This window comes from Coturnix japonica, chromosome 1 (assembly GCF_001577835.2).
Source record: "Coturnix japonica isolate 7356 chromosome 1, Coturnix japonica 2.1, whole genome shotgun sequence".
Classification (NCBI taxonomy): Eukaryota; Metazoa; Chordata; class Aves; order Galliformes; family Phasianidae; genus Coturnix; species Coturnix japonica.
Window position 1 is genome coordinate 151085796 of NC_029516.1, and position 25221 is coordinate 151111016.

The following is a 25221-nucleotide window of genomic DNA, read 5'->3' on the forward strand; positions in this document are numbered from 1 at the left end:
TTGCACTTCTTAAATACGATGGTGTTTTTATTAATGGTCTGTTAAACCCGGGCAAGTTTATAAACAAACAAGAGATCAGAACCTATTTGTATGTTCAGGCTGCACCATGAGGAGGTACCCAGCGAGTCGCGGCTCTGTGGGGCAGCTGAGCTCTTGGTTGTCCAAGGAAGGCCAATGGAAGTGACTCAGCAGCTCACTCACTCAGTACCACGACTACCCACAGCACTGCAGTGCTGACTATTCAGCAACTGAACCTGGAGGCGATCAGCTTCTTGTCTTGTCTCTTCCTTGCAAGTTCCACTCTGTGTTTCCCTTTCTTAAGCAAAGATCCCTACAGGATCCACAATTTAACTCCATTGCAGACCATGGTACAGTGGCAAAATCCATCTTGCATTTCTTCCAGGATGTCCCACAAGAAGGTTTTAAGCACATCTACGCACACGCAGCCACGTTTAACCACTTACGCCTGTATGTTTCTTAAACATTGACCATTAAGTGCCAAGGAAAGTGCATGCAAACAAAAGTTAGCAAATAAATAAACAGCAGTCTCTATGAATACAATGCCATCACATCCAGGACCAACGGTACGTGTGGCGTGAGGGACAGCCAACGCTGCCATCATACACCCACAGTCACCTTCGTTCAGTGCAGAGATGCCTTCTCTCAAGATGACGACCTTTGTCAGACACACTGAAGTTCCTAACACCTAACGTCTTTTAGTTTTCCCCTCGTCCTATCACTATCTGCCCATGCAAGTTGCTACCCAAAAGCAGGGCTGCAGCAGTGTCACCTGATTCTGCGTGCTGCCAAGGCCATGCTGGCAGGTGATGCTGGCAGTTCTCAGGCCCAAAGGACTGAGACTTCATGCTGTCCCTGGCTCAATCAAACAGGTTGGAACTCCCCAGCCTTGGCTCACAGTGTTGCCTTTTATCTGCTCTCTGGATATTATTAGTGTTGGGCTACAGCACAGTGAACTTGTGCCTCACCTGAGAACAGCCTCATCTGTGTGCCTGCAGCAAGTACTTTTAAAGACGGGATTACCACAGCACATCATTTTCCCCTCCGGGAAGTTGTGGTTTTGATGAGATGGCAATATGTAGTAGAAAGTTTTGACCAGTCCTATTTGAAGATGAAATACTGACACAGCAACTGAAGTAAGGTTCAGTGCTGCTGGAGGAAGCTGTATGACCATGGGATGGCAAAATAAGCTCGTTAGCAGTAGGCCATACAACATATTCCTAGTGCACGCCTTACCCATCCAATCACCACTGCAGAGACCAATGTGACGAGAGCAACTCCTTGCTCCTCTTCTCTGAGAAACTGTTTCTCCTCTTCCTTCTCCTCCAGGAATACAACAGCTTAAGAAACAATTCTCTGATATGACCAAGGACAGTAATTTCCACTGCAGAAAGGAGGAAATGAGGCTGAGATCATTTAAGGGAATTAAGTTCTTAGAAATCACATTTGAAGCCTGGAATAAGTCACCAGAGGACTCTAGCAGGGCATGAGCCTGAGTGAAGGTGGCATGACATAGACCAGCACACTGAACCTGGCCACCCAGTTTTGTACAATACCACAGTGGGCATTTACAGCTGCCCCTCCTGCTCTGTGAAGAGAAATCATTTCTCAGAGTTAATTTACTGTTAAAGTTCCAAGGAACTGCTCCATAAGCTCAGCATCTTCTGTAAGAGGGCAACCCTTCATATGTGTAACACAAGGTGGGATTTTATCTCAGCACATGTCAATCAGTTAGAAATTAATTAAGTACCTACTGCGCCTCAGCCATCCCACCCGCCTCAATGGCCAGCAGACAACTCGTCTCATCTGACACAGGCACGGAACACAACTGGTGGTGTCACCTGGAGAGGTGCTGCAGCACTGCCAAAGGAGAACCTGAAACAACACACTCAGCAGGCTGTCCTTACTGCCATGTGGGAAGTAGCTGAGTTCTGCATTTGTGAGTTAATTCTAAGGCCCATTTTATCACCTTATCTTCTTTTCCACTTTTATAAGATGGCCTACTGGGGGACAGGCAGTGAAACAGGATTCAATGAGCAAATCTCAGTGGAACTTCCCTTTCCTTGAGGTTTTGTTTAGGTTTCTTTTTCCTTCTAATAAGCAACGAGATGGTTTTCTGAGTGCTGAAACACACAGTGCCACAATTCACATCCGGACAAATCCTGTTTGCCATCCCACTGGGATGCCAGGGAACGTGTCTGGTGTAACGGAGAGGTTTCTTAATGGTCCAAAACAGTGGCCATAATGGCCAGCAACTTCATATTCTAATATCCAGCTGAAGCTCTTCACAGTTTTGGTATTTACACTGCAAATAAACATACAGTGAGACAAAACCTCCTACCACTCAGCCTCTCATCCTAAAGAATTTATAGCACTTCTTCATGTGCTCAGAAACCAAGTTCGTCCCTAATCTGCATAAGCTGGCACAAAGCAGCCCACTATGGCCTATTAACTTCGTTTGGTGATAGAAGTGTGCTATCAAAGTTGTAGCAGCAAGGTTGTCACTGCTCCATAAAATCCAGTTACAGGTTGTTTACATAAAAATAATATACTCAAAATAGCCACAGTAATGACAGCTTAGTTTGCTTGACTTAAAGTGGGAAAGGGTAGTTACTGTGTTAGATTTTGCTGTCAGATTCTGAATGCTGGCTCTCCCTACACGCCTATGCTGCTCTCATCTTTTCAAACCAGTATGTCAGCAGACTTCAAGGCATTCCCCAAGCCAGCAGACGCCGAGTCTCTCTTCAAAGCCCTCCAGTGGAGAAGGTATTCCCAGGAGCAATGAGGCCGCGCTCTTCAGCTTGGTGGTGGGCAGCTCTCAATTTCGGAATGCTCCCACTCTGCTTGCTTTGCTAATGAAGCTTTTCAGGAGATCGTGGTCCATCTCTGCAAAGCCTTGAGTTTGTGTTACAACAGTTAAGTGGTTTATGCAAAATCTGAAACAAAACTCTTCCAAGTCCTGAAAAGAAAGAGAATTTATTGAGAATATGAATGACTGACAGCAAATTTATCATCATTCTCCCATTCCAAACGCATCATTTAATAAACAGACAACATACGAGCGACCAACCCTTCTTTGATCAGCCTCATTAGATGGCAGATGATAGGATGAAATTTGTAAATACAAAGTAAATACTTCAGAATACACTTACACGTATCTTTAATTAAAGATACAGATTACACCAGGCTTCTGCCAACACAGCACACTGAAACCACAATTCCTTTCTTTGGTCTCAGTTGTTCATACCTTCTGTTACTGCTTATTAGCCTTGATACCTTGGTTAAGACTGACCTTGTTACTCTACCAGCAGCTGGTATTCTTATAGTCTACTAATCAGATGTTATTCCTGAGTGCCTTCTGAAACTCAATGTAAACTTCCAGCCTCCTCTTTGCAACTCCTACACACATACACCTCATTATTACACTGCTGTCATACTGCAATATTTCATCTCAGTTTTTGTTTCAGTTCCTTTTTCCTACTTGCTTCCTGTGCCTGGAACAGTCTATCAATGCATCTTATGTAAGCATCTGCTTTAAACACCATCCTGCATCTTACAACCAAGCAAAAGCAGGATTAAAATGGATACAATGAAAAAATATATATATATCAGCTACATCGAATCATAGAATCACAGAATTGCTCAGGTTGGAAAAGAACTCAAAGATCATCAAGTCCAACCACAACCTGACCACACTACCCTAACTAACAGCCCTCCACTAAATCATATCCCTGAGCACCACATCCAAGCAGCTCTTAAACACAGCCAGGGATGGTGACTCAACCACCTCCCTGGGGAGCTTATTACAGTGCTTAACAACCCTTTCTGTAAAGAAGTTCTTCCTGATATCCAACCTAAACTTACCCTGGCTCAACTTGAGGCCATTTCCCCTCATCCTGTCACCTGTCACCAGTGAGAAGAGACCTGCCCTGATCTCACTGTGAGCACCTTTCAGGTACTAGAAGAGAGCAATAAGGTCTCCCCTCAGCCTCCTTTTCCTCAGACTAAACAGCCCCAGCACCATCAGCCTGTCCTGATAGGGCATATTCTCCAAGCCCTTCACAAGCCTTGTTGCCGTTCTTTGGACCTGCTCCAGCCCCTCCATGTCCTTTTTGTACTGAGGTGCCCAAAACTGAACACAGTACTCGAGATGAGGCCTCACCAATGCCGAGTACAGGGGCAGGATGACTTCCCTAGTCCTGCTCACCACACCATTCCTGATACAGGCCAGGATGCCACTGGCCTTCTTGGCCACCTGGGCACACTGCTGGCTCATATTCAGCCACCTGTCCATCAGCACACCAAGGTCCTGGTATCATTTGCAAACTGCTCATCTTCTGTGACCTGGGGATTGTCAGCTCCTACATTTTAAAATTACTTTCTTAAAGCATTCCCAGCCTTACTGGATTCCCATGCCCTGAAGAACTACCTCCCAAGGGACCTTCTCAACCATGGTCTAAAAGAGACCAAAGTCCACCCTCCAGAAGTCCAAGGTGGCAGTTCTGCTGACTCCCCTCTGCACTTCAACAAGGACCAAGAAATCTACCATCTCATGATCACTTTGCCCCAGACGGCCTCCAACCTTTACATCCCCCACAAGACCTTCTCTGTTAACAAACAGCAGGTCCAGGATTTTGCTTCCCCTTGTTGGCTCCTTCACCACCTGTGTCAGGAAGTTATCACCTCCCACACACTCTAGGAACTTCCAGGACTGTTCCCTATCTGCTGTATTATAAATCCAGCAGATGTCTGGGAAGTTGAAGTCACCCATGAGAACACAGGATAGAGGCTGTGAGATCTCACCCAACCCTCTATAAAGTATTTTATCCACCTCTTCATCCTGGTTGGGTGGCCTGTAGTAGACTCCCACACAGTAATGTCAGTTTTATTGGCCTTCACTTTCATTCTGACCCATAAGCTCTCAACCCTATCATCACCATCTCACATTTCCAGACATTTGCAATTTTTCTTAACACTGAGAGCCACACCACCACCTTTCCTGCCTTGCTTGTCTCTTTTGAAGTCAGTAGCCATCCATCACAGCACTCCAGCTGTGTGAGTCATTCCACCATGTTTCCATGATGGCGACTACATCATAGCTTTCCAACCACACAATGGCCTCCAGCTCCTCCTGTTTATTACCCATGCTGTGTGCATTAGTGTAAATGCACCTGAGCTGGGCCACCTTTTGAGTGGGAGAAGCCCTAATACCCTCTTGACCATACTCAGGTGTTTCCATAGCCACCAACCTCACACCAACCCATGTGTTCTTCCTACAAAAAGGTGTGTCGTCCTCCTCCTTCACCAAGACACAAGACTGTGGGATCTTACTAGCACATCCCCCTCCCACAAGCACTGGCATGTTACATACAGGCTCCTTTGCAGTGACCCCAGTTTCACCTCCTCCCCCTTTCACACCAAGTTTAAAGCTCTGTCTCACCTTTTGGCTCTTCTAACAGGTCAGGTTCCGTGTTTGGCTCTCTTAGTTTCATTCTTATGCAGCAGAAGAAATTTTGAACAGAAAGATCAGGACACCTGAGCTAACTACGCTGCTCCGTTACAACAAGTCTAAAACAAGAATGTGGATTTCTTGCATAACCAAACCCACTGCACTGTTATTCATACAGCGCAGCATTAAGAAGCTGAGGAAAGGAAAACACCTTTCCGAGTATTTGTCTGTTTACAAATAAAGTGCCTGTGACACTGCTGATAACAGGTTGAGTGCTACTGAAACACCCCAGGGCCAAGGCCAGGCCAGAGGACAGGATATGGAGAAGAGGATAATGACAGGTAATTAGTTAAGCAACATGGTGAAAATGGATTTCTGATATAAGTACAAACAGGGAAGGGCTTTTCAGGTAAATTCTCTCACTGCCTATAAAAGGGAGCAGCAGACAATGTGGTGGAGAACTTGAGGAAGTGAACAGGCAAAATCTGAAGGTGGAGAAGTAGATGGCAGTGAGACATGTGCATGCCATGTTGTGCTACATGACAAGAAAGGAAGGAGATTAAGAATCCTGACTCACAGGTGCAAGTCATAGGAAGGAAGATAACGCTTGTAGCTGGAGATTTTATGGCTTAAGTGAGGGAAAACAAATTCCTGGGAAGCCAGAAGGGGCAATTGCAAGTAATCATGACTTGTAAGTTAAACTTGTTATGTTTATATTGAATACTTTCATTTCCCAGAAAACAACTGTTCGCCTGAAGCAAAGTTCTCCCTACCTGAGCTTCATATTTGACAGCAGCAGAAAGAAGAGCGATCGCGTTCTCTTCACAAATGCCTTGTTTGATTGTTTGCTGGCAAAGCTTTTTCAATCTGTTTTCTCTATACAGTGTGGCCAAATCTAGGAGACCTGCAAAAAATCATACACTTTTTAACTATCCTGGTGCAAAAAAATGTGCACTTCTTTTCAAACAGATCAATTGCCCCATTATTTTAGGCTGAACTAATCAGAGTTGTTCTGCTCTTCCTCCACATGAAAACATCCTTTTTTCAAGGTCCTTAGATGACAAATCAGAAAGGAACACTTAACTAGAATGAAAGTCTTCTGTCACCTTGTTCACTGTATTACACCCCATTCATGGTATCGATTAGGGACTCACATTAATGTGGGGAGCAACTACTTTTTCATTTATGGTAAAAATGCTGCAGTTACTCAAACAGGAAAGTATTACAAAGGCATAAGAGCCATTGTAAGGAAAAAGCAGTTCCTCAGATCAGAAGCAACAGAAGTCTTTCTGGACATAAACTTTTGATCTTACTGTATCCACTATTCACTCTCCTTGGACATTTCCAGCTCCACATCCCTTACTCCTGCTGACAAACTGAAGATTTAAGTGTTATCAGAATACAAATTAGCAGCCCTACTTTCTTCATCCTGTCAAAGTGCACAAATTCGACTTTTCAGAAACAGAAACCCAGAGTTGTTTCTGCTTATGACAAATACCTATTGCATCTTCAGGAGGAAGCCTAATACTGTCTGTATAGAGGTACTCCAGGAAGGCTCGGTAAACAGGATAAGAAAACTCATTCATTTCTATAATTTCATCATCATTATTCAGTATGGAACGAAAATGTTCACACCTACAAAAGAAGGACAACAATTGTTATAGTAAGAGTTAAGCTTGAAAGAAGAGCTGCAGTAAGATGTTGATGAAACAGTCACAACAGACCAAACACAACCATAAACACAAGCTATATGATTTCTTGGTATAAACACATCAGTTTCTTCAGAGCTTTTTATATAATTCAGAAATGTATTTTCTTTCTGCTGTTAGTACTTTCTGCTCTAAAATCCTTAAGCCGTAATGAGCATGCTTTTTCATCCTGCTGTGGAACAGGCCTTTGGGAGGGGCAGCTGTCCCAGTGGTACCACACAACAATAAAAAAGGCAGAGAGAAAGGTGGTGCACGCTGCTCCCTTAAAAATAAATAAATCAAACCCAACTGCTCCTCATCCTTCAGTTCACAAAGTACCCTGGAGTGACTCAGCCCAGGAGTGCCTCTGGCAGAGAGGAAATAAGGCGTTCCAAACAGAGATGGTAGGCAATAAGCAACGTGGGTGCCAATGTACATGGGATGAAACCAGTACATAAGAAAACAGTAATGCCAGTAATTGGAAAACTAAGAGGAGGGCAGAAAAGACCAAAAAAATACACACAGACACACACATATGTATATATAGATATATCAAGAATTAACACAGACACTTAATTTATGCAGTAATATACATGAAATCACAAGCATGAATCAGGATCAGAGATAGGAGAGCAAAAGCAGCGATACACAGGATGAGATGATAAAGCATTTTGTGAGAGAAAATTACAAAAAGAGAAAAATAATTGTAATAGAGATGGGAAAAAACAGCTGGCAAGAGAGATCTAAAGCAGTGTCTCATGAACATTCTAGTAGGAGTCATGCCAGCAACTAAAAACTAATTTCTGCATGTTAATAACTATGTGATTAGTCTGTAGATCTGCATATCAAATCTCACTTTAAAGCAGTGTTAACTTGCAAAAAAGCACTAAAAACAAAAAGAGAAGCCAGCTTAAAATTCAAATTTGCTGATAAGGAGATACAAATAGCATAAGGAATGTGACAGATAAGGAAGAAAAAAGATAATCTGAAGAGCATCTGTGGAAGATGCTGGAACAACAGAAGGATCCTGCGGAAGGCAAGAAAGGCAAGAATAAACACAAAAGTCTCAGAGCATCCCAATGGAGAAAGCCAAGCAAAGACAGAAGGAGAAACTGATTACATCTAGGAAGGCAACAGAAAGATGTGAGACTTTATTTCATCTGGAAAAGCAATCAGGGTCAAGGCTGCTTAGGTAGTACAAAGGAGGGTAGATGTCAGACAGAGGAAAGTGTTGAAAAGGCTGGCAGTAAGCAGTGTGTTTGGAACATCTGAACAGCAAGGAAGTGAAGAAAACGGTAACAGTGAAGAAGATCTGGTGCAACTGAAGCCTGAAGGAAAGGATTGTTTGTGCAAAGTACAGATTTTAAGCAGTAATGCCTCAGCATAATGGACTTCACTATACAGTTGACTGTATATTCAACTACACAGTTTGTGCCTCACCTAATTTTGAGAAGAACTTTATGAACATGGATGTATTTTCCATCCACTAGGAACTTCACGTCTGCAGTTTCAGGGTTGTCAAATTCCTTCTTCAGTGACTGGGCTACTGTTAGGTGGTCATCAGGCTCTAGGATAAAAAGGGTAATTGATGGTGAGTGCTAACATTTCCTTCTTAGGATAAGAACATGTATTATTGGTTTACACTGATTTTGTGGATTGGCAATGCTAGGCCTACCAGGCTATAAATAAAACCAGCACTCATTTCAAAAGGGAAACACCTACACCACTAGAAAACACAACACACACACTCCGATACTCCTATACTTTCATTTAGAGGAAAAGAAATTGCTCAGGAATATGCTCAAGAAAATGTACCAATAACAATAACGATACTGTAAAACCACTTTGTTAATCTTATTCTGTACAAGGTGGGTTCAGACCTCTGCTATCTGAGCAAGTGCAGTGACTTTAACGACCAATGCAAAGCTGAAGCTCTACTGTAATAGTTCAAAAGATTCTGCAAGATTTAGTGATGAATCTTCAAAGTCAGATAACAACTGAGATGCCCATCCATGTGCAGCTCCACATGACTTCTACAGTCCAAGGCAAGACAAATAAAATGACCAAAAAAAAGGCAAATAAAAAGACAAATAGTTTTATTAACTTTATTAATATTAAACCAAAAATATTTAAGCTCACCTACTGAGAGAAGACGCCACATAACAGCAGGGGTAGCAAAGCAAGCAAACACATCGTCAGTGCAGGCAAAGTGAGTGAGGTGGGGAAGGACCACAGACTGGCCGCGGCACTGGCCCCACATGTACACCTGGCCACTCTGTGTCTTGGCAGCTGAAGTGTGAGCAGAGTGGCAGGCTGCAACCTCTATAACTCTAGATTTACAAGCAGAAAAAGAACAAAAGCAAGTCACTGTCATAAGAACAAAACACAGTGAAAAAGCTCATACTTCCTGCATTTCCCTGGTGCAAAACACATCTACAAGCATACATGCGCTTCAGATGGTACGAACATTTTCCTATCTTAAGTGGCAAACTTAAAACAGTTGTCAGTGCTTTTTTAAACAGTGTGCACACAGAAAGTTTCTTGGTGAAAAAGCATTTGGGGAGCCAGGCAAGCAGGACAAGACAAGCAGTGCTGCAGCAGAGCAGTAGGCTGCAGCACATGCCCTGCTGACCCCTTGGCTCTCCCAGAGCTCCAAGTCTCTGCTCACCTTCGGTGGTCCTGCACAGCGAGGTGAGCTGTTGCATTAAGCTGGTGGTGAAGAAATATTTGAGAAATGGCCATAAACCAACAACCTAAACAGCTTTCTTTTAATTAAAATACTAAAGTGTCGTTACTCATACGATCCTTAGGGCCTACATTTAACAGACTTCCATTTCGAAAATGAAAAAAATAAAACCAAACTGAGCACTGAAAACTGGTTCTAAATGCATTCTAGTTACAGCAGGCTATCTCTGTAATCCTAAAGTTGATTTAGGATTTCATAAATCCCGCTGCATACAGCACTGCACAATCCTCTGCTTTGCAGTCTGAACTACCACTTGTTGGCTCGTTTTTCCAGCTGCTTGGGGAATGTAGCTGGGAAACAACTTGTTTAAGGCTGCATGTACAAATCCTGCAGGCTTTAGCACCAGGAATATGTATTCTGGCAAACAGAAGGGAAAGGCAATACACGGTATTAAAACCCATATTAAAATGTTGTAACATTTCAACTGCAGTCAAAGTGCCTGGGGATAAAAAAAAAATCAGTTTAATTTTAAGCAAAAGCATAAACACAAAGAAATAGCAGTGTTCAAAATCAGGCCGTGTCTTATCGTCACAGTGGAGTTCCTTCTCTCTTCATTACAGTAACAGTCGCAGATGTCTTTAAAGGGTCATCACACTTCTCTTATCCACATTAGGAGGCCAAAATCAACGCCTCAGCAGCACAGAACAGACTGAAACATCAGCCCATATAAATATATGGCTTTGAATTAGCAATAGAAAGAATTACCCCGCTACCCATCAATGACTGAAGTAAAGTATCTGGTCCGATCTAAGCTTAATTTTCAGCCAGCAATAGCAAGAAGAAACACTTCCCTTTCTCTCTCCCCTGGGTTATGAACTGGGTTTAATAGCAGATATAACACAAATTGCAGATGTCCACTCCTTGCGTGTATTCCTTGTCAAACGTAGCACATTAAAATACAATTTCAGTTCAGAGGCAATAAAGCTTTTATTGTTGACTTCAAACAATGAAACCACCAAAGGGAAACTGCAATTAAGACCTATGAAGTACAGAGTGAGCTGAAGCAGAAAATAGCACATTAAAGTCCAGAACATTCAGTTTCTCTTTCTCAGGGGTGGTTATAGGATGGATTCAAGTACTTTCAGTGAAAATCAAACTTAGATGCACTGATTCTGTGTGTCAGACAGACTTTCAATCTGTTCACATTTAGCATGAATGATAGGTAAAAAATGACAGGCTATTTCTAGCAAAAAAAAAATACATTAAAATGCCGTAATTTTTGTAGCTCTTTTGAAAGTATGACAACTAATGTCTGACTGCTTGAATATAAGTATTACCTGTCCTTATCCACAGTAACTGCAGTAGGGTAAGACTGGTTGCTTTTGTTCCCGGTACCTAACTGGCCGTATGAATTGGCTCCCCAGGCATAAATCTGACCTTCATCTGTTAGCACTAATGTATGTGCACAGCCACAGGCAACCTGTAAGGAATAATAAACAGAAGAATCTCATTTTTATGTAATAGGAATTTAATACAGACAGACATATGTTACGTTATACATTAATATTACTAATTTGAAGCCATTATGAAGGCCGTTGATAAAATGGCAAACAGAGGTAAGATTATTAAAACGTAAAGCAAAGGAAAAAGTGACCGAGGAAAAATAAATCATACAATCTCAAGAGTACAAGAAAGAACAGCTAGGAACTAAGAAAGAAGGGAAGCTACAGGGCAAATAGACAGTATGCTGAAAAAAGACAGGCCAACTCTTACCCTGCCCCTGCCCTATGGGCAATTACTCCAACCTGAACAGCTCACCACTGGAAAAATATGTGAGGTCTCCCTGACTGCTGACTACACAAAAGCAGCTCCCTGTGCCAGCTCTGGTGCTAATTGGACCCTCTGTGGAGATAGTTTATATCACTGGAAGGAAACTCTCAGCATGTGGGCCTGAGGACCACCAGTGCTCACACAAAATAAACAGCCATTCAGGAAGGAGAGGGGGAAAGACAAAACTCCATCGAAAACCAATTTGCCTTCTTCAAAACTGGCTTGTGAATAATAATACAGTCTGCAAAGCAGATATACTGTAAGCACAAGCAGTCCACTGACATCCCTGAATAATGAGATATGACAGATAAGATGGAGTCCTCTGTTTTGGATAAATCAGATTAAAACTTTTAATATCCATTCTGCATTTACTTTAAGTATTTCTAACTGGTAAAATGAAGCTACTGGTTTGCTAGTCACAATGGTATTTTTAAACAAAGAGATAAAGAACAACTTCCTTCACATAAAAAATACGGTCTAGCACCAGATCTGGAGGTTGGTGGCCCTCGCTGTGGCAGGGAGGCTGGAACTTGATGATCCTTGGGGGTCTCTTCCAACTCAAGCCATTCTACGACTCTGTGATGATTCTATAAATATTCCTTAGCTCATTTTCTGTTGTTCCTAAAAGGTTTGAGAAGGGCATTGCACACATACCCGCTGTACACGAATGCCTTGCAAAGCTGCTATTCGGCATGGTGTTGGCTGATTGCCGCTGCTGCCCAGCCCCAGCTGGCCATTACCATTGTAACCCCAGACATAGACCTGAAAGACAAAGACAGGGATTTTAGCTGCTTGTTTGTAGTTCTTCTGAAAACAATATAAATACGGCATCCTTCCAACAACAATAATTTCCTTCAATATTTCAGCTTCCCACACCTGGGAATTTAGGATCTGCACTTCATATGTAGATACTTCTAAGTGTACAATCATCAAAATCTCAATCCTTCCCCTTCACCTTGCTCTTCAGAAGTTATAACAGTGGAAAAACAAGTAATTCATAGGGCTTTTCCCCAGAACAGAGCACATTCAGCAGGAATACTTCCCTTTTTCAAAGAGTTAGTTTCTTATTCAAGATTCCTCTAACACAAAAGAAGACATTAAACCAAGTATAAACTGGAACCTATATGCAACAGTTTGAGTAGACGGTTCAGTTTTATGTTGAAAAAGGAAAATACCAAGAGCTGATCATTTCAGTGACGTTTATTCCACTGCCCTAATTCAAACAGTCAACAGCTTCCTAGGTCTAACCTGAAATGCTTGGAGTGATGAATATGGAGAGCATTTAGGCTGCCCAAAATCTTCAGCTCAAGTGAACTAAAGCAATAGGAAAACTATAATATCCCTGTCATGGAATCATAGAATTACCCAGGTTGGAAAAGACCTTGAAGATCATCAAGTCCAACCGCAGCCTAACCATAGTACCCTAACTCTAACAACCCTACACGAAATCATATCCCTGAGTACCACATCCAAACAGCTCTTAAACACATCCAGGGATGGCGATTCAACCACCTCCCTGGGGAACCTATTCCAGTACTTAACTACCCTTTCTGTAAAGAAATTCTTCCTAATATCCAACCTAAACTTTCCCTGGCGCAACTTGAGGCCATAATTCATATCCTCATTCATATCCTCACAGCTATGGAGATAAAAAGTATGACAGGGGTTTGATGTACTGCAGCAGAACAAACATATGCTATCAAATTCATTTTCTGCTGGCTTGGTTGTTTTTGTCTTCATATTAGAATGTGTCTATACAAAGACTGAGAATTAACATAGCATTCACTGATTGTTCTCACATTTTTGATTGATGTATAGACCAAATAATTAATTTTTCCATAACTGCTAAAGACAGCAGTGACATAATATTACTCAGCATCTTCATTTCTGCAAGAACATAATGCCAACCAGAAAAATCAATAGATCAGTGATAAAAAGTTACCTTTTTATATATGAGAAAATGAAACTAACATGAAATATTAAATACGCATGCAGAGCTTTCATGATTTAATCCCCAAATTTATAAAAATCTCCTGACATTTAAAACACTATTTTTTTTTTCCCCTCCAGAACTGTATTTTTAAGTCAATTCTAAATCTGATAGCTGAATTTCTTCAGGTCAAAGCCAACATCAGTAGCTGATACAAAGTAATAACTGGTCAATTTTGAGAAATCTCATCAGGCAAAATTTCTCTGTTTGACTTCGTTCTAAAGTAGATGGTAAAAGCATGATGGGTAGGAAGATGTGCTTAAGCACACTGTGAAGATATGCAAGTCAATTCATGACAAAGATTTTTACAACCAGTATAAGCAGGCAAGTCAGAGGGACTCTGAAAACAAATACTTTCTTTCTCCGTGGCAGCAAATTACAGAGAGGTTTTAAGTGACCCCAGTGCTATGATACATACAATAAAGTTTAGTCAGAAAATTTACTTAGCATTTCTTACCTCTCCATTTTCCAGCACAGCCATAGAGCACATCTGTCCACAGGCTATGTTAACTACTACTTTATTCTGCAGGCAGCTGGTAACTCTTCGAGGAATTGGTTGATTAGCAGTTGAACCAGAACCAACCTGGCCTGAGTTATTATAACCCCACGTGTATACCTGTTGTAAATGAATTCTCATAAATGAAAGGTATGTAACAGACATCTCTAAGCACATATTCAAGAGAGAAAAATGTGTTAAGTGTATAAGAAACACATACCCAGTTCATGTGTCCTTTTACAGATCAGGGAAGCTACATAAGTTTATAATTTAACTGTTTCTAACAAGAATATGCAACTCCCAGAATTTATATATCCCATTCTTTAATGTTTCTCCTACCAAAGGTAAGAGGCAGCACAACAGTTGCACCCATACCAAAAGATTTCATTGTTAAGTTTTCCAGAATCCAAAGCACGCTGAATGGCTAACTGGATTCAAATAATATCTCAAAGTAAATGACAGAACACTTTTTCCTCCAGTGGGTAAAGCTTCTTATATGTCATTTTTTAACCTGACATCAGCTTTACTGATATTAAGTACCTACAAGTAGGGTATTGCATAGGAAGAAATGGTAATTTCTTTTTATAAGCAGATGTGACACGAAAATCAATGTTCTGCATACACTTCAAAGTAGATAAACTTCCATTTTTCTTTAACATTTTTGTTGCAGCATCACTCCGAGGACAGAAAGAAGGTAGACTAATACACTTCATTAGCAGAAAAAAGATTTACTCTAGCTTTTCTCACCTCCCCATCAGACGTTAACACCATAGAATGATGGGAGCCACAAGCAACTTCAATGACTTTCTTATTCACCAAGTTAGTAGAGACTTGACAGGGAACCAAACCATGATTTGTTGTACCGTTGCCCAACTGACTGTAAGCATTGTGACCCCACGTGTACACTTCTCCTTCTGCAATAAAAACACAAAAAGCTATTGGAAAATCTGCTTTTCCAATGACTATGCAACATGAAATTACAAACTGAGAAGTCAAATTCAGTAACATATTGTACATAGTTTAAGTATATATATATATATGTCCTTTCTGGCTCTTAATCCCAGGGATATACTACTTCAGTCTTCACATAGTGTTTAACACAAATCCAAAGTGATAGCATCCACATAGTCTTCATAAAAGAAATCAGAAAGCCAAAAGAAAGGAGACAGAGCAAAACAGAAGAGAAAAAGATGAAATGATAGTCAGGAGTCTCTGTTTCAGTTCATCCTTTGGTTACTGAGAATGAATCAAAATTTCTCTATAAGCCTTATCCCTGCGTTTCCCATTTTTTAAAGTTCAAATGATACAGTTTTCATCCTATTGCAATATAAGTAAAGATGCTTGTAAGAAAAACAATTACGTAATGCAGCTACATATTACATAAACATATTTTTTGTATCCTGTATTTTGAAAAACACAGTCATAAAATTAAGACTAAAATTACTTACAGTAACAGGTTTCCTCTGACTTTACCCTGACAAAAGCAATTAACATGAGACTATGAATTTCAAAAGATACATATATAAAACAAGTTCACGTAGAAACTGTGGCCTAATTAAAGTGAACCAATCTGAAAAAGTAGTATTTGCATCATACTTTACCTTCAGTAGCAAGAACAACATGAGGGCCACTTCCATAACTCAGACAGGCTATCTTTTTGCCACACAGAACATCTAATCTCTTTGGTTCAATTGTGCTTTGGACGTCTCCTGTTCCTAAACATCCGCTGCAGTTCATGCCAAGCGCAAAAACCTGTTATAAAAGAATCACACAATCATAACTTAGGTGGGAACAGACCACCAGAGGTCAATGAGTCCAACTAGTCCCTTCCTCAACAAAGGTCTACAAACATCGGTTCACTCAAGGCCATGTCCTTTTGAGCCTTGAATACCACCAGGGCCATCAAGCTCTCCAAGATGTAACCACTGTCATGGTAATAAAAACATTCTAATACTGCTCTGAAATTTCCCATGCTCCAACCTGGGTCCATGCATCTCCAATAAATATCTACCTCCATCTTTTCTTTATTCCCTGATCATGGTAGGAAGCCAGTAATTTTAATTGCAAATGTCTTAGTTTTGATGAAAAAGTTCAGGTGTTCAATAAGTAACTCACAAAATCTTGACACATAAATTACAAAATACATCATGTTCACACACACACTCTTGGACAATTACCTCATCATTTTCAGTTACATACAGCACCTCATTACCAGCACTGCCAAATACACAGGCTTGACGAATTAACTTGAGCTCTTCTTGTGAACAAAGGGAAAAAATTGGCCATTTCCCAACATCCAGCATCTTCAGGGCTGACAATAACGTTGCTTCCAAAACCTGATGTTACAGACAAATTATATCAAACAGGTACGTAGAGAGAAATATACCTTTGTGCAATTAAAAAGGATAAATTCAGAGAAACACCACTATCTGCATTCCCAACCACAAAACAGTATTTTAATTCTAATTGCTAAAATAAAACCATGAAAAATCTGCCCAAGAATGTACTTCTCTTGAAAAAGACACATTCGTTTTCATGCATTAAAAACAGAAAGCTGACAAAACTCAATGAACCTCTATCCTTTACTTCTAAAAATGTCTGTGCTTCAAAAGTTACTTTCTAAGAATACTTGTGTCTGTAGGTAGATATATAATATGAGAAGAAAACGGTAATGGAACATTCTCCACATTATTCAAGGAGAAACAACAAGTTTCTAACAAAGGAAAAGAAGAATAATTCTCTCCTGACACTGAAACCAGTTCATGTCTGAATTTCACTCAACCTTTTTACTGCTTTAGCACAGCATGAATCAGAAAAATGTTGCAGTATCAACTTTTAATAGCAAATTTTGCATGGAGCACTCATCAAATTTTATTTTCCTATAATTAAAGAAGTTCTGGATGTGAAAGAAAAGCAGCAGTAATTGGTAGCTCTGAAGATGAGTCTGAAAATATTTTCTCCTATCACTGCATTACATAGTTAACCCTGTTTACCCTTTACAGTTAACCACAATTTACCCTTTACAGAAAGATTAGTTAAGTACTGGAATAGGCTTCCCAGGGTGGTGGTTTGAATTGCCATCCCTGGATGTGTTTAAGAGCCGTTTGGATGTGGTGCTCAAGGATATGATTTAGCAAAGGATTGTTAGAGTTAGGGTACTATGGTTAGGCTGTGGTTGGACTTGATGATCTTCAAGGTCTTTTCCAACCTGGGTAATTCTATGATTCTATGATTCTAAGTAACAGTTAGGACTGCATCACTTGCTTACCTCTAGGAAGTATCAGACTAACAAAATGCACCATCACAGAATATATACATATAAAATATATATATAAAGATATATAAAATCTGTGACTGAAGCAAAGCTGTGAATAGATTCCAGTTTACAGTCACCTGTGTTAGTTGTAAGGATATCACTTTTTTGACTAATGCCACTTATTGTGAAAAAATGCACACAGAAGCATAGGTAGAAATATTTCAAACAAAATAAATAAATCATTAAATTAACTGTGAATTTAAATCTTTAAACAAATACACTTCTAAGGAAGGAGAAGGAGGATTGGTCATGTTCCATAAAGAAAAGCTGTGGTTTTGATCACAAAACTCTACTTCCCCATGTCCTCAGAGCAAATGATTTAATTTAATAACCTGTCTAAAAGCTGGTTATTCAGTTTTGTCATACAGATCACCTTACCAACACATTATCATGAAGCTCAGAATCTAAATGGCGTGTTTCACTAAGTTCTGCAGGCAGTGTACAAAGAAAAAGACCAAAATTTGAAGACTTTTCACCAAATTATGCTCTAAAAATTAATTATTGCAAGTTTGTGTTGTTGAAACAATCAAGCTGAAGAACATAACTTGGAAACTTAATACTAAACTAAACCAATCTTGTAAGCCAAAGAATAGATTCAAACTGATTAAAATGAATGTATTGACATTTTAATAGTTCCTGGATCACGTGTGTAACATTTCTTCTGCAAGTATCATATTTCTACCTACAGTTTTGGTTTTCTTCTTATCTTGAAAGCTACTGGCATGTGCTAAGCTAATAATAAAACCATGCTTCTTTCTCTTGAGTCGAGATGCATGGAATTCTCAACACGAAGCCACTCTCTGACCTTGACACTGACTCCTTGAGAAGGAGGAGGTTCATCTTCCATATGGATTTGTGCTGGTGCCCCTCTGCAGAGAGAGAATTGTGGTTAAAAGCGCTATATCATTTTGCTGCAACAACACTTCATAGAACTACACACATTTCATATTAATACCAAACTACTTGTTTGGGTGAGAAAACAAAAATCATGAAGCTCGGATAATTTTGTTCTTACTTTCAACTGCACAATGATTGGTGACTCAATTTTTTATATTCTTACCAAAATATTAATACTCAGAGAAAACTTTTTTTAACCAAGTAGCATAATTAAGCACTGATTCAAAAAGTTTTAATAAACACAACATTCCAATGTGTTTTTATTGTAGTAAAAGCGAATTAAAAACCTTGCTGATGTAATTTGCCAAGACATTTCTTTCAGCGAAGAAAAAGCAAATGGATACAACTTCCCAATTCTGGCATAACCCTTTAAATGTTTTTATTCTATCTTCATTCTGAATTGCAGTGTATGAAAAACAACACCAAAAACATTTGGACATTTTAAGATTGACTGAGAACTGTTAGAATATTCATTCTGTTTCTGAAGCTGCTGAAGGCAGAATGACATCCAGTGAACAAGTAGTTATCACGTCACTCAGCTACTCTGCATAGGACTACCAGACTTCAAAGAAGTTGTATAAAACTTCTGATTTTCTAATTTAAGCAAACGCATAGCTCTGTATTTCCGCATTTCACCTGCAAGCCATTTGATGCACAACTGATAGCCATTATTCTTCAAGTTCCGATATTTCATTTCAGTTGCTTCTGTTCAGACAAAGGCACATAATTTGACTTTCAAGGCAGCTTATTCGTTAGTATAAATTAAGATACCTTAGGATGGACCATTGCAGTTACTGAATGAAAGGTTCTCCAGCCCACTACTTTTTCAGAGTTCCAGTAATATATATTGAGAATTTTGAGTTAACTTTGTAAGAACTCAGATGACTTATGTGTCCTCAAAAGTTGCTTTATCTTAAATATAACTGAGAAAATTACTCTGCAGTTCCATTCTTCAAGATATTTTGCATATGTAGACATCTTATTCCCAATCAGTCCTACAGGGGTATGTGGGACACCTCAGAGAACATCTAATTATGATGCTATTTGAATACATTTGTTCTGATTCCTTGTAAAAGCCTGTAACTGGTTTAAGAGTACACAGAGACCTCAGGATCCTGAAAGCAAAGAAAGAAAAAATATGCCATGAAGCCTACCTAAGAAATGTTCTTCTTTGTGGACCTACTGATTATTCACATTTCACTTACTCCAGAAAAATAACCACTGCATATAAAGTAAAGAAAAGCAGTACTTTCATCAAATGATTACAGAATAGAGCATGTGCGCATTTGAGTGCTTCAGATACAGAAGAAAAAGTCCAATCTAGCACAGACAAGTTATTAAGCCTGTATATCCATAGCGTTTTAAAATACCCATAGAATCTCTCAGAATCCTTACTTTAAAATAATCACCCATTACTTAAAAAAAAAAAAACAAAAAACAAGAGCAATACTTACTTTTGAAAGTAAATAGGTAAGCAACATATATTTCTCATGTATTAACACTTTATATTCACTAGCTGCTTTTTCCCCAAAAAATCTAACGTGCCGATCTAAAAGAAAAAACATCATTTTTTTTTTGGTGGAAGTACACAGTGTTCCAGTACAGAAATATTTATATTAAACTTCACAAATCTCTTATCTGGAATCCAAGTACAGTTTAAGTATCTGGACGGCATACTCTGGTAGTCTGTGTCAAGACTTTCCCTGTCTCTGTATCTGCTCCAACCATGGCCTTGGCACAACTACGTATGCCTTTGTGGTATAGATAAGATTGTATTAAGGAACATACATGCTGGTTCTATTAGCCAGCTATTAAGAGTCTAACTGCATCTCTTAATTCTCAGTGTTTACACAGGTTCATTGACGCATTCAAATGTAAACACTCCTGCAGATTTTCTCTCTAAGAACTTGGCAAGCCAACAGGTGTTTTTATTCCAGAACTCCACTTAAGTACTTCCTCCCACTTAATCTGAGCGCTTATGAAACTCATCTGCTGAACCAAAGGTCTGTCTGGAGTATCTTGTCCCAATAACTTCAACCACAGACTTTGGGAAGAGCAGGAGGAAAAAGTAACAGGCAAAAAAGTACTTGCATTGACATCTTTAGGACAGGGACCTAACCCTGTCTGATCTTGATTTCTCAGCAGCCACATACAGGAGCAACCATGAAATTATGCTAAACTGTCTAAGTAGTCTCAGAGGAAAGGACAGAATGACAATCACAAAACTAGAGAATCACAGAATCGCAGAGCAGAGGTTGGGGAAGGGACCTCTGGAGATCATCTAGTCCAATCAACTGCCAAAGCAGGTTCCCTACAGCAGGTTGCACAGGAAAGCATTCAGGTGGACTCTGATTACCTACACAGAAGGTGACTCCACAGCTTCCATGGGAAGTTTGTTCCAGAGTGCTGTCACCCTAAAAGTAAAGAATTTTTCCCTTGTGTTTGTATGGAACTTCCTACGTTATAGTTACTGCTCATTACCCCCTTTTCAGCCAGGCATCACTAAAAAGAGCCTGGCCCAATCAACTTGATTCCCGTCCTTTAGATATTTATAAGCACTGATCAGATCCCGTCTCCTTTCTCTAGGCTGAATAGTCCAGGTTTCTCAGCCTGTTGTCATAAGGGAGATTCTTCAGGCCCTTAGTATCTTTGTAGTCCTCTGCTGGACTCTCTCTAGAAGACTCCTGTCTATCTATCTTGAACTGAGGAGCCCAGAACTGCACACAGAATTCCAGACATGGCCTGACCACTGCAGATGGGGAGGATCGCTTCCCTTGACCTGCTGCCCAAACTCCTTTTAAAACCACAGAATCCCCACTGGCCTTCCTGACCACAAGGGTGGTCATGACCTACTAGCTCATGGCCAGCCTGTCATCCACCAGGACCCCCAGGTCCTTCTCCACAGAGGTCATACTGTCAACAGCTACCCCCACTGAAGAGATTACATCTCCTTTCCAGAAATATGTGAGTCTATATTCACAGACATTCTTCTTCATGTACAGTGAAATGTCAATACTCTGTCCAGCACTGACCATAAACTGACAGAACTCAGCTTTTAGTTTATCTCTCCACTGATGCAACACTGTCCATTACCTGTCCATTTCTTAATGGCAGACCCTGAAAAACAGTAAATGATTGGTTGAAGAGCTGCTATTTCCAACTATGTATGGTCTTCTCTCATTCCCTTCTTGCCTCTTGACATCAGACTGTGACTTCTCAGCTCCTGATGCAAGCTCTGGGTGCACTCTATTTTCAAAAGCAAAGGTACAACTAATTTAGTGACTAAATCCATGAACCTTTCAAAGACTGAAATCTTATTTTTAAAGTAATATCATCATCTCCAAAAAGAAATTAGTTGCCAAAAATGAAAGCAGTGAAGAAGCTGGAAACAATAAACAAAAAGGAAACGTGGACACACCAAAAGCAAGGAACACAGGGAGAATATTGCTTTGTAAGCCAGGTTCAACACTGTCCTTTAATACAACTTTATATTTTTATTCCATAAGACTTTTCTAAGTCTTAAATAACAGAGATGATAAAACACACTGTCCATACTAACATTATTTATTTCTCCTATCCCTTGTTTTAATTACTCTTTTTCCCCTTGGAACTGCTGTCAGATGTAGAATGGTGTATTGTTTAGCAGTGAGCAACAAGAGTGGAACTGACTAGAAAAAAATGCATCATTATCTACTAGAGAAAAAATGTTTAAAGCAGAAGAAACAATTCTCAAGTTCTTTTTTCTCATGCTACAAACCCTCCAGCTACCCTGATAAGATCATCTGAAAGCTTCGGCTATCCATCTGCTGGTTTGGAATACCACAAATAATAAAGCCAAGGTCAGCAGCTAAAAAAAGTCTAATTAAAACTGTTAATCAAAAAATATTTTTAATTTAAGATGTTTTCCCTTATTTCTACAACTGCAAAAACACCTTCTGAAGGCAATCGAGTGTTTCTGATTCTGCAATGTGAACGCACAAAGTACCTTCAGTGCCAGTGTAAGGATGCCAGGGTCACTTCCACATACGTACTTCTGCAGTAAAAAAAGAGTATTATCTCCAGATCTTGAAGATATTAAAATAATCGAACATTTTCTTAGATAGCTTATTGGTAAAAGGCTATTAATCCTGTATGTATTTCTAAGCTGAGATGCTGAAGAATTTCTTTTTTAAGAACAACTGATGGAGTTATTAGCTCCCGTCCATTTAAAACGCTGCATAAAATTTAATGTAGTCTACAATTGATTCGGTATAATTGACATATATTGATTCTTCATTCTGACCTTCCAACATGAGAGTTCAAAGAACTAGCTTTCCCCTTACAAGGGGAAACAGCTGTTTATGAGGGTGGATAGTGATAGGACAAGGGGGAATGGTCTTAAACTGAGACAAGAGAGGTTTAGGTTGGATGCATTTCTTATGTTGTTATGCCTCCTCTATGAGTATCTAACCTACCCGAATTGTTATTAGACAGCAGTTACCCGACCCAGCCAAATTCTGATCCATAGATCAGTCTAGCTTATAAGGATCTTTGACTTCATGTTCTCCTCAAGCTGTTAAAGAAAAATGCAGTTTCTATAGTTGTAATCTTTCACCACTTCCTTGGATGTCCAAGAAAGGTCTTCCTACTCCCATTTAAGCCAAAAGCTTCAATTTACAAAATGCACCTTCTACGAGATACAAAATCAAACAAAAAATAACTAAACAAGCCCATAAGCATTACACTAAACCACACCTTTCTCTTCTACATTCCTGGCTTGTTTAGATTTAACACAGTTTTTCAGCACATTGGGTCACCAAGATATGTTTTTTTCCCAGATCATATATAACACTATCACAGCGTGAATCAGTGGCTGTAGTTAAACCTCCCTCTTCTCCCTCTAATACTGGGCACCTGCAGGAGTGTCTCCTATAAATCCAGCATAAAAGACCAGGAAGGCAAAGGGGGCTGGTATATACCCCAAACGTTCCCCCATAAAATGGCAGAAACTTCAGGCTACTTTACCTCAACTTTCTCACTCAGTGGTCTTATTTCTACTCATGTTTTTCCTTACATGATTAAAGAAGCTTTAGAAACTCTTGCCTCTAAGTAACTCAGATTTAAGCCTGTCCATTTTCATTTTTCAGAGTTTCCCCATCCAACATCGTGAATTTCAATACATCTTTATTTATGTATTATGCTATTTGTATTGTGTGGCCAGCAGGGTAAGGGAGGTGATCCTGCCCCTATGCTCTGCACCGTGAGACCTCACCTGTGTGCATGTATGGAGTCCTCAGCACAGGAGGGACATGGAGCTGTTGGAGTGTGTCCAGGAGGGCCACAGAAATGATCTATGGGATGGAACACATCTCCTACACGGACAAACTGAGAGAACTGGGGCTGCTCAGCATGGAGAAAAGAAGGCTCTGAGATGATCTGAGCAGTCTTTTTCTATTTAAAGGGGGGCTGGAAGAGGGAAGGAGACAGACAGAGTCTGTTGTAATAGGCCAAAGGGAAATGGCATCGCACTCAAAGAGGGGAAATTTAGAATAGATATAAGGAAGTTTTTTACAGTATGGGTGGTGAGGCAGTGGCACAGGTTGCCCAGAGAGGTGGAGACACCCGAGGTCAGGCTGGACAGGGCTCTGAGCATCTGATCGAACTGTGTGTCCCTGTTTGTTGCAGAGGAATTGGACCAGATGGCCCTTATGGGTCCCTCCCAACCCAAACGATTCTGTGATTCACACTGAGGACCGAGCTCTCCAATACCAGCCACAAGCAAGCCGTGGCAATACGCGTACATCTCCTGTCTGAGACATTTATACAACTGAAAACACCAAGCGAGGGACCCGCCTGATCAGACCCTCCCACAGCCGGCTGCTGACAGGACCCCACAACCGCCCCCCTCACACGGCAGCTCCCGCCAAGCCGCCCGCCGCCCCGCCCCGCCTCAGGGCCGCAGCCAACAGCAGCGGGCGCAAGGCGGGAAGCGCAGGCGAGCAGCTCCCTCCCCTTCCGTCCCCTCCCCCGCCTCGGGGCGGCCGGCACCGTCCGCTACAGCCCCAGTAGCGGATCTGAAGGCTGCTCGGCCGCAATGCAGCACCTCGTTTTCCTCAGCGGAGCCGCTCTACAAGGGGAAGGGGGAGGCGGTGGAGCGCGCATAGCTCCGTCGCTTACCTTCCCCGCAGGCGGCGGCTCCTCCTCCCCGCGATGAGACAAGGGAGGATGCCGCCGCGCTCAGGCGCCTCCTCAGAGAGGGGAGGGAAGGAGGGAGGGAAGGGGGTAAGCGCCTCCCAGGGATCCACCTCCAGCGGAGGGAGAGCCGGGCAGCCGCCTTCCCTGCGGCGCTGAGGGGTGTAGCTGTCATCAAGCTCACAGAATCACAGCATTATCAAGGTTGGAAAAGACCTAGAAGATCATCTAGTCCAACCAATACCAATACTTAGTGTAGTAACTTTAGTACTGATGGCTTATGTGTGGTACTAGTTTAAATACCTCAGTTAAATTACCAAATGGGAACTCTGATATGTGATAATAAAAGACAATCTGGTAAGGGGGAACGGCTTACAACTAAAAAGAGGAGATTTAGGTTGGATTTTAGGAAGAAATTTTGTACTTAGAAGGTGGTGAGGCACTGAAAAACGTTGTCAGGAGAGGCTGTGGATGCTCCATCCCTGGAGGTGCTCAGGGCCAGGTTGAATGGGACCCTGGGCAGACTGAGCTGGTGGCTGTGAGGCTGAAAGTTACACTTAGAATCAGAATCACAGAATTATCAAGGTTAGAAAAGACCTAGAAGATCATCTAGTCCAACCATTACCAATCAGTGAATATAGAATAGAGAATCAGTGAGAATAGAATCAGTGAAAAAGATC

At 40.8% G+C, this 25221-nt stretch overlaps 1 protein-coding gene across 8 annotated transcripts; it reads right to left on the bottom strand.

Annotated features, from left to right (window-relative positions):
- Positions 1 to 24640, bottom strand: LOC107308152 (RCC1 and BTB domain-containing protein 2). 8 transcript variants are annotated; one of them, XM_015851803.2, is made up of 15 exons: positions 24527 to 24618; positions 22356 to 22403; positions 21464 to 21616; positions 18279 to 18342; positions 16335 to 16493; positions 15759 to 15909; positions 14905 to 15071; positions 14119 to 14277; positions 12326 to 12433; positions 11179 to 11321; positions 9295 to 9485; positions 8596 to 8722; positions 6966 to 7102; positions 6241 to 6371; positions 1 to 2977 (listed from the first exon to the last, which is right to left on the bottom strand). In XM_015851803.2, the coding sequence occupies exons 3-15, from the start codon at positions 21469 to 21471 to the stop codon at positions 2837 to 2839; spliced, it is 1686 nt and encodes a 561-aa protein (XP_015707289.1). In that variant the 5' UTR covers positions 21472 to 21616; positions 22356 to 22403; positions 24527 to 24618; the 3' UTR covers positions 1 to 2836. The 8 variants fall into 8 exon arrangements, with proteins under 8 accessions (XP_015707289.1, XP_015707282.1, XP_015707290.1 ...); XM_015851796.2 differs by lacking the exons at positions 21464 to 21616; positions 22356 to 22403 and adding an exon at positions 19825 to 19919 and having other exon boundaries at positions 24527 to 24635; XM_015851804.2 differs by lacking the exons at positions 21464 to 21616; positions 22356 to 22403 and having other exon boundaries at positions 24527 to 24640.
- Between the last annotated feature and the right edge of the window lie 581 nt (positions 24641 to 25221).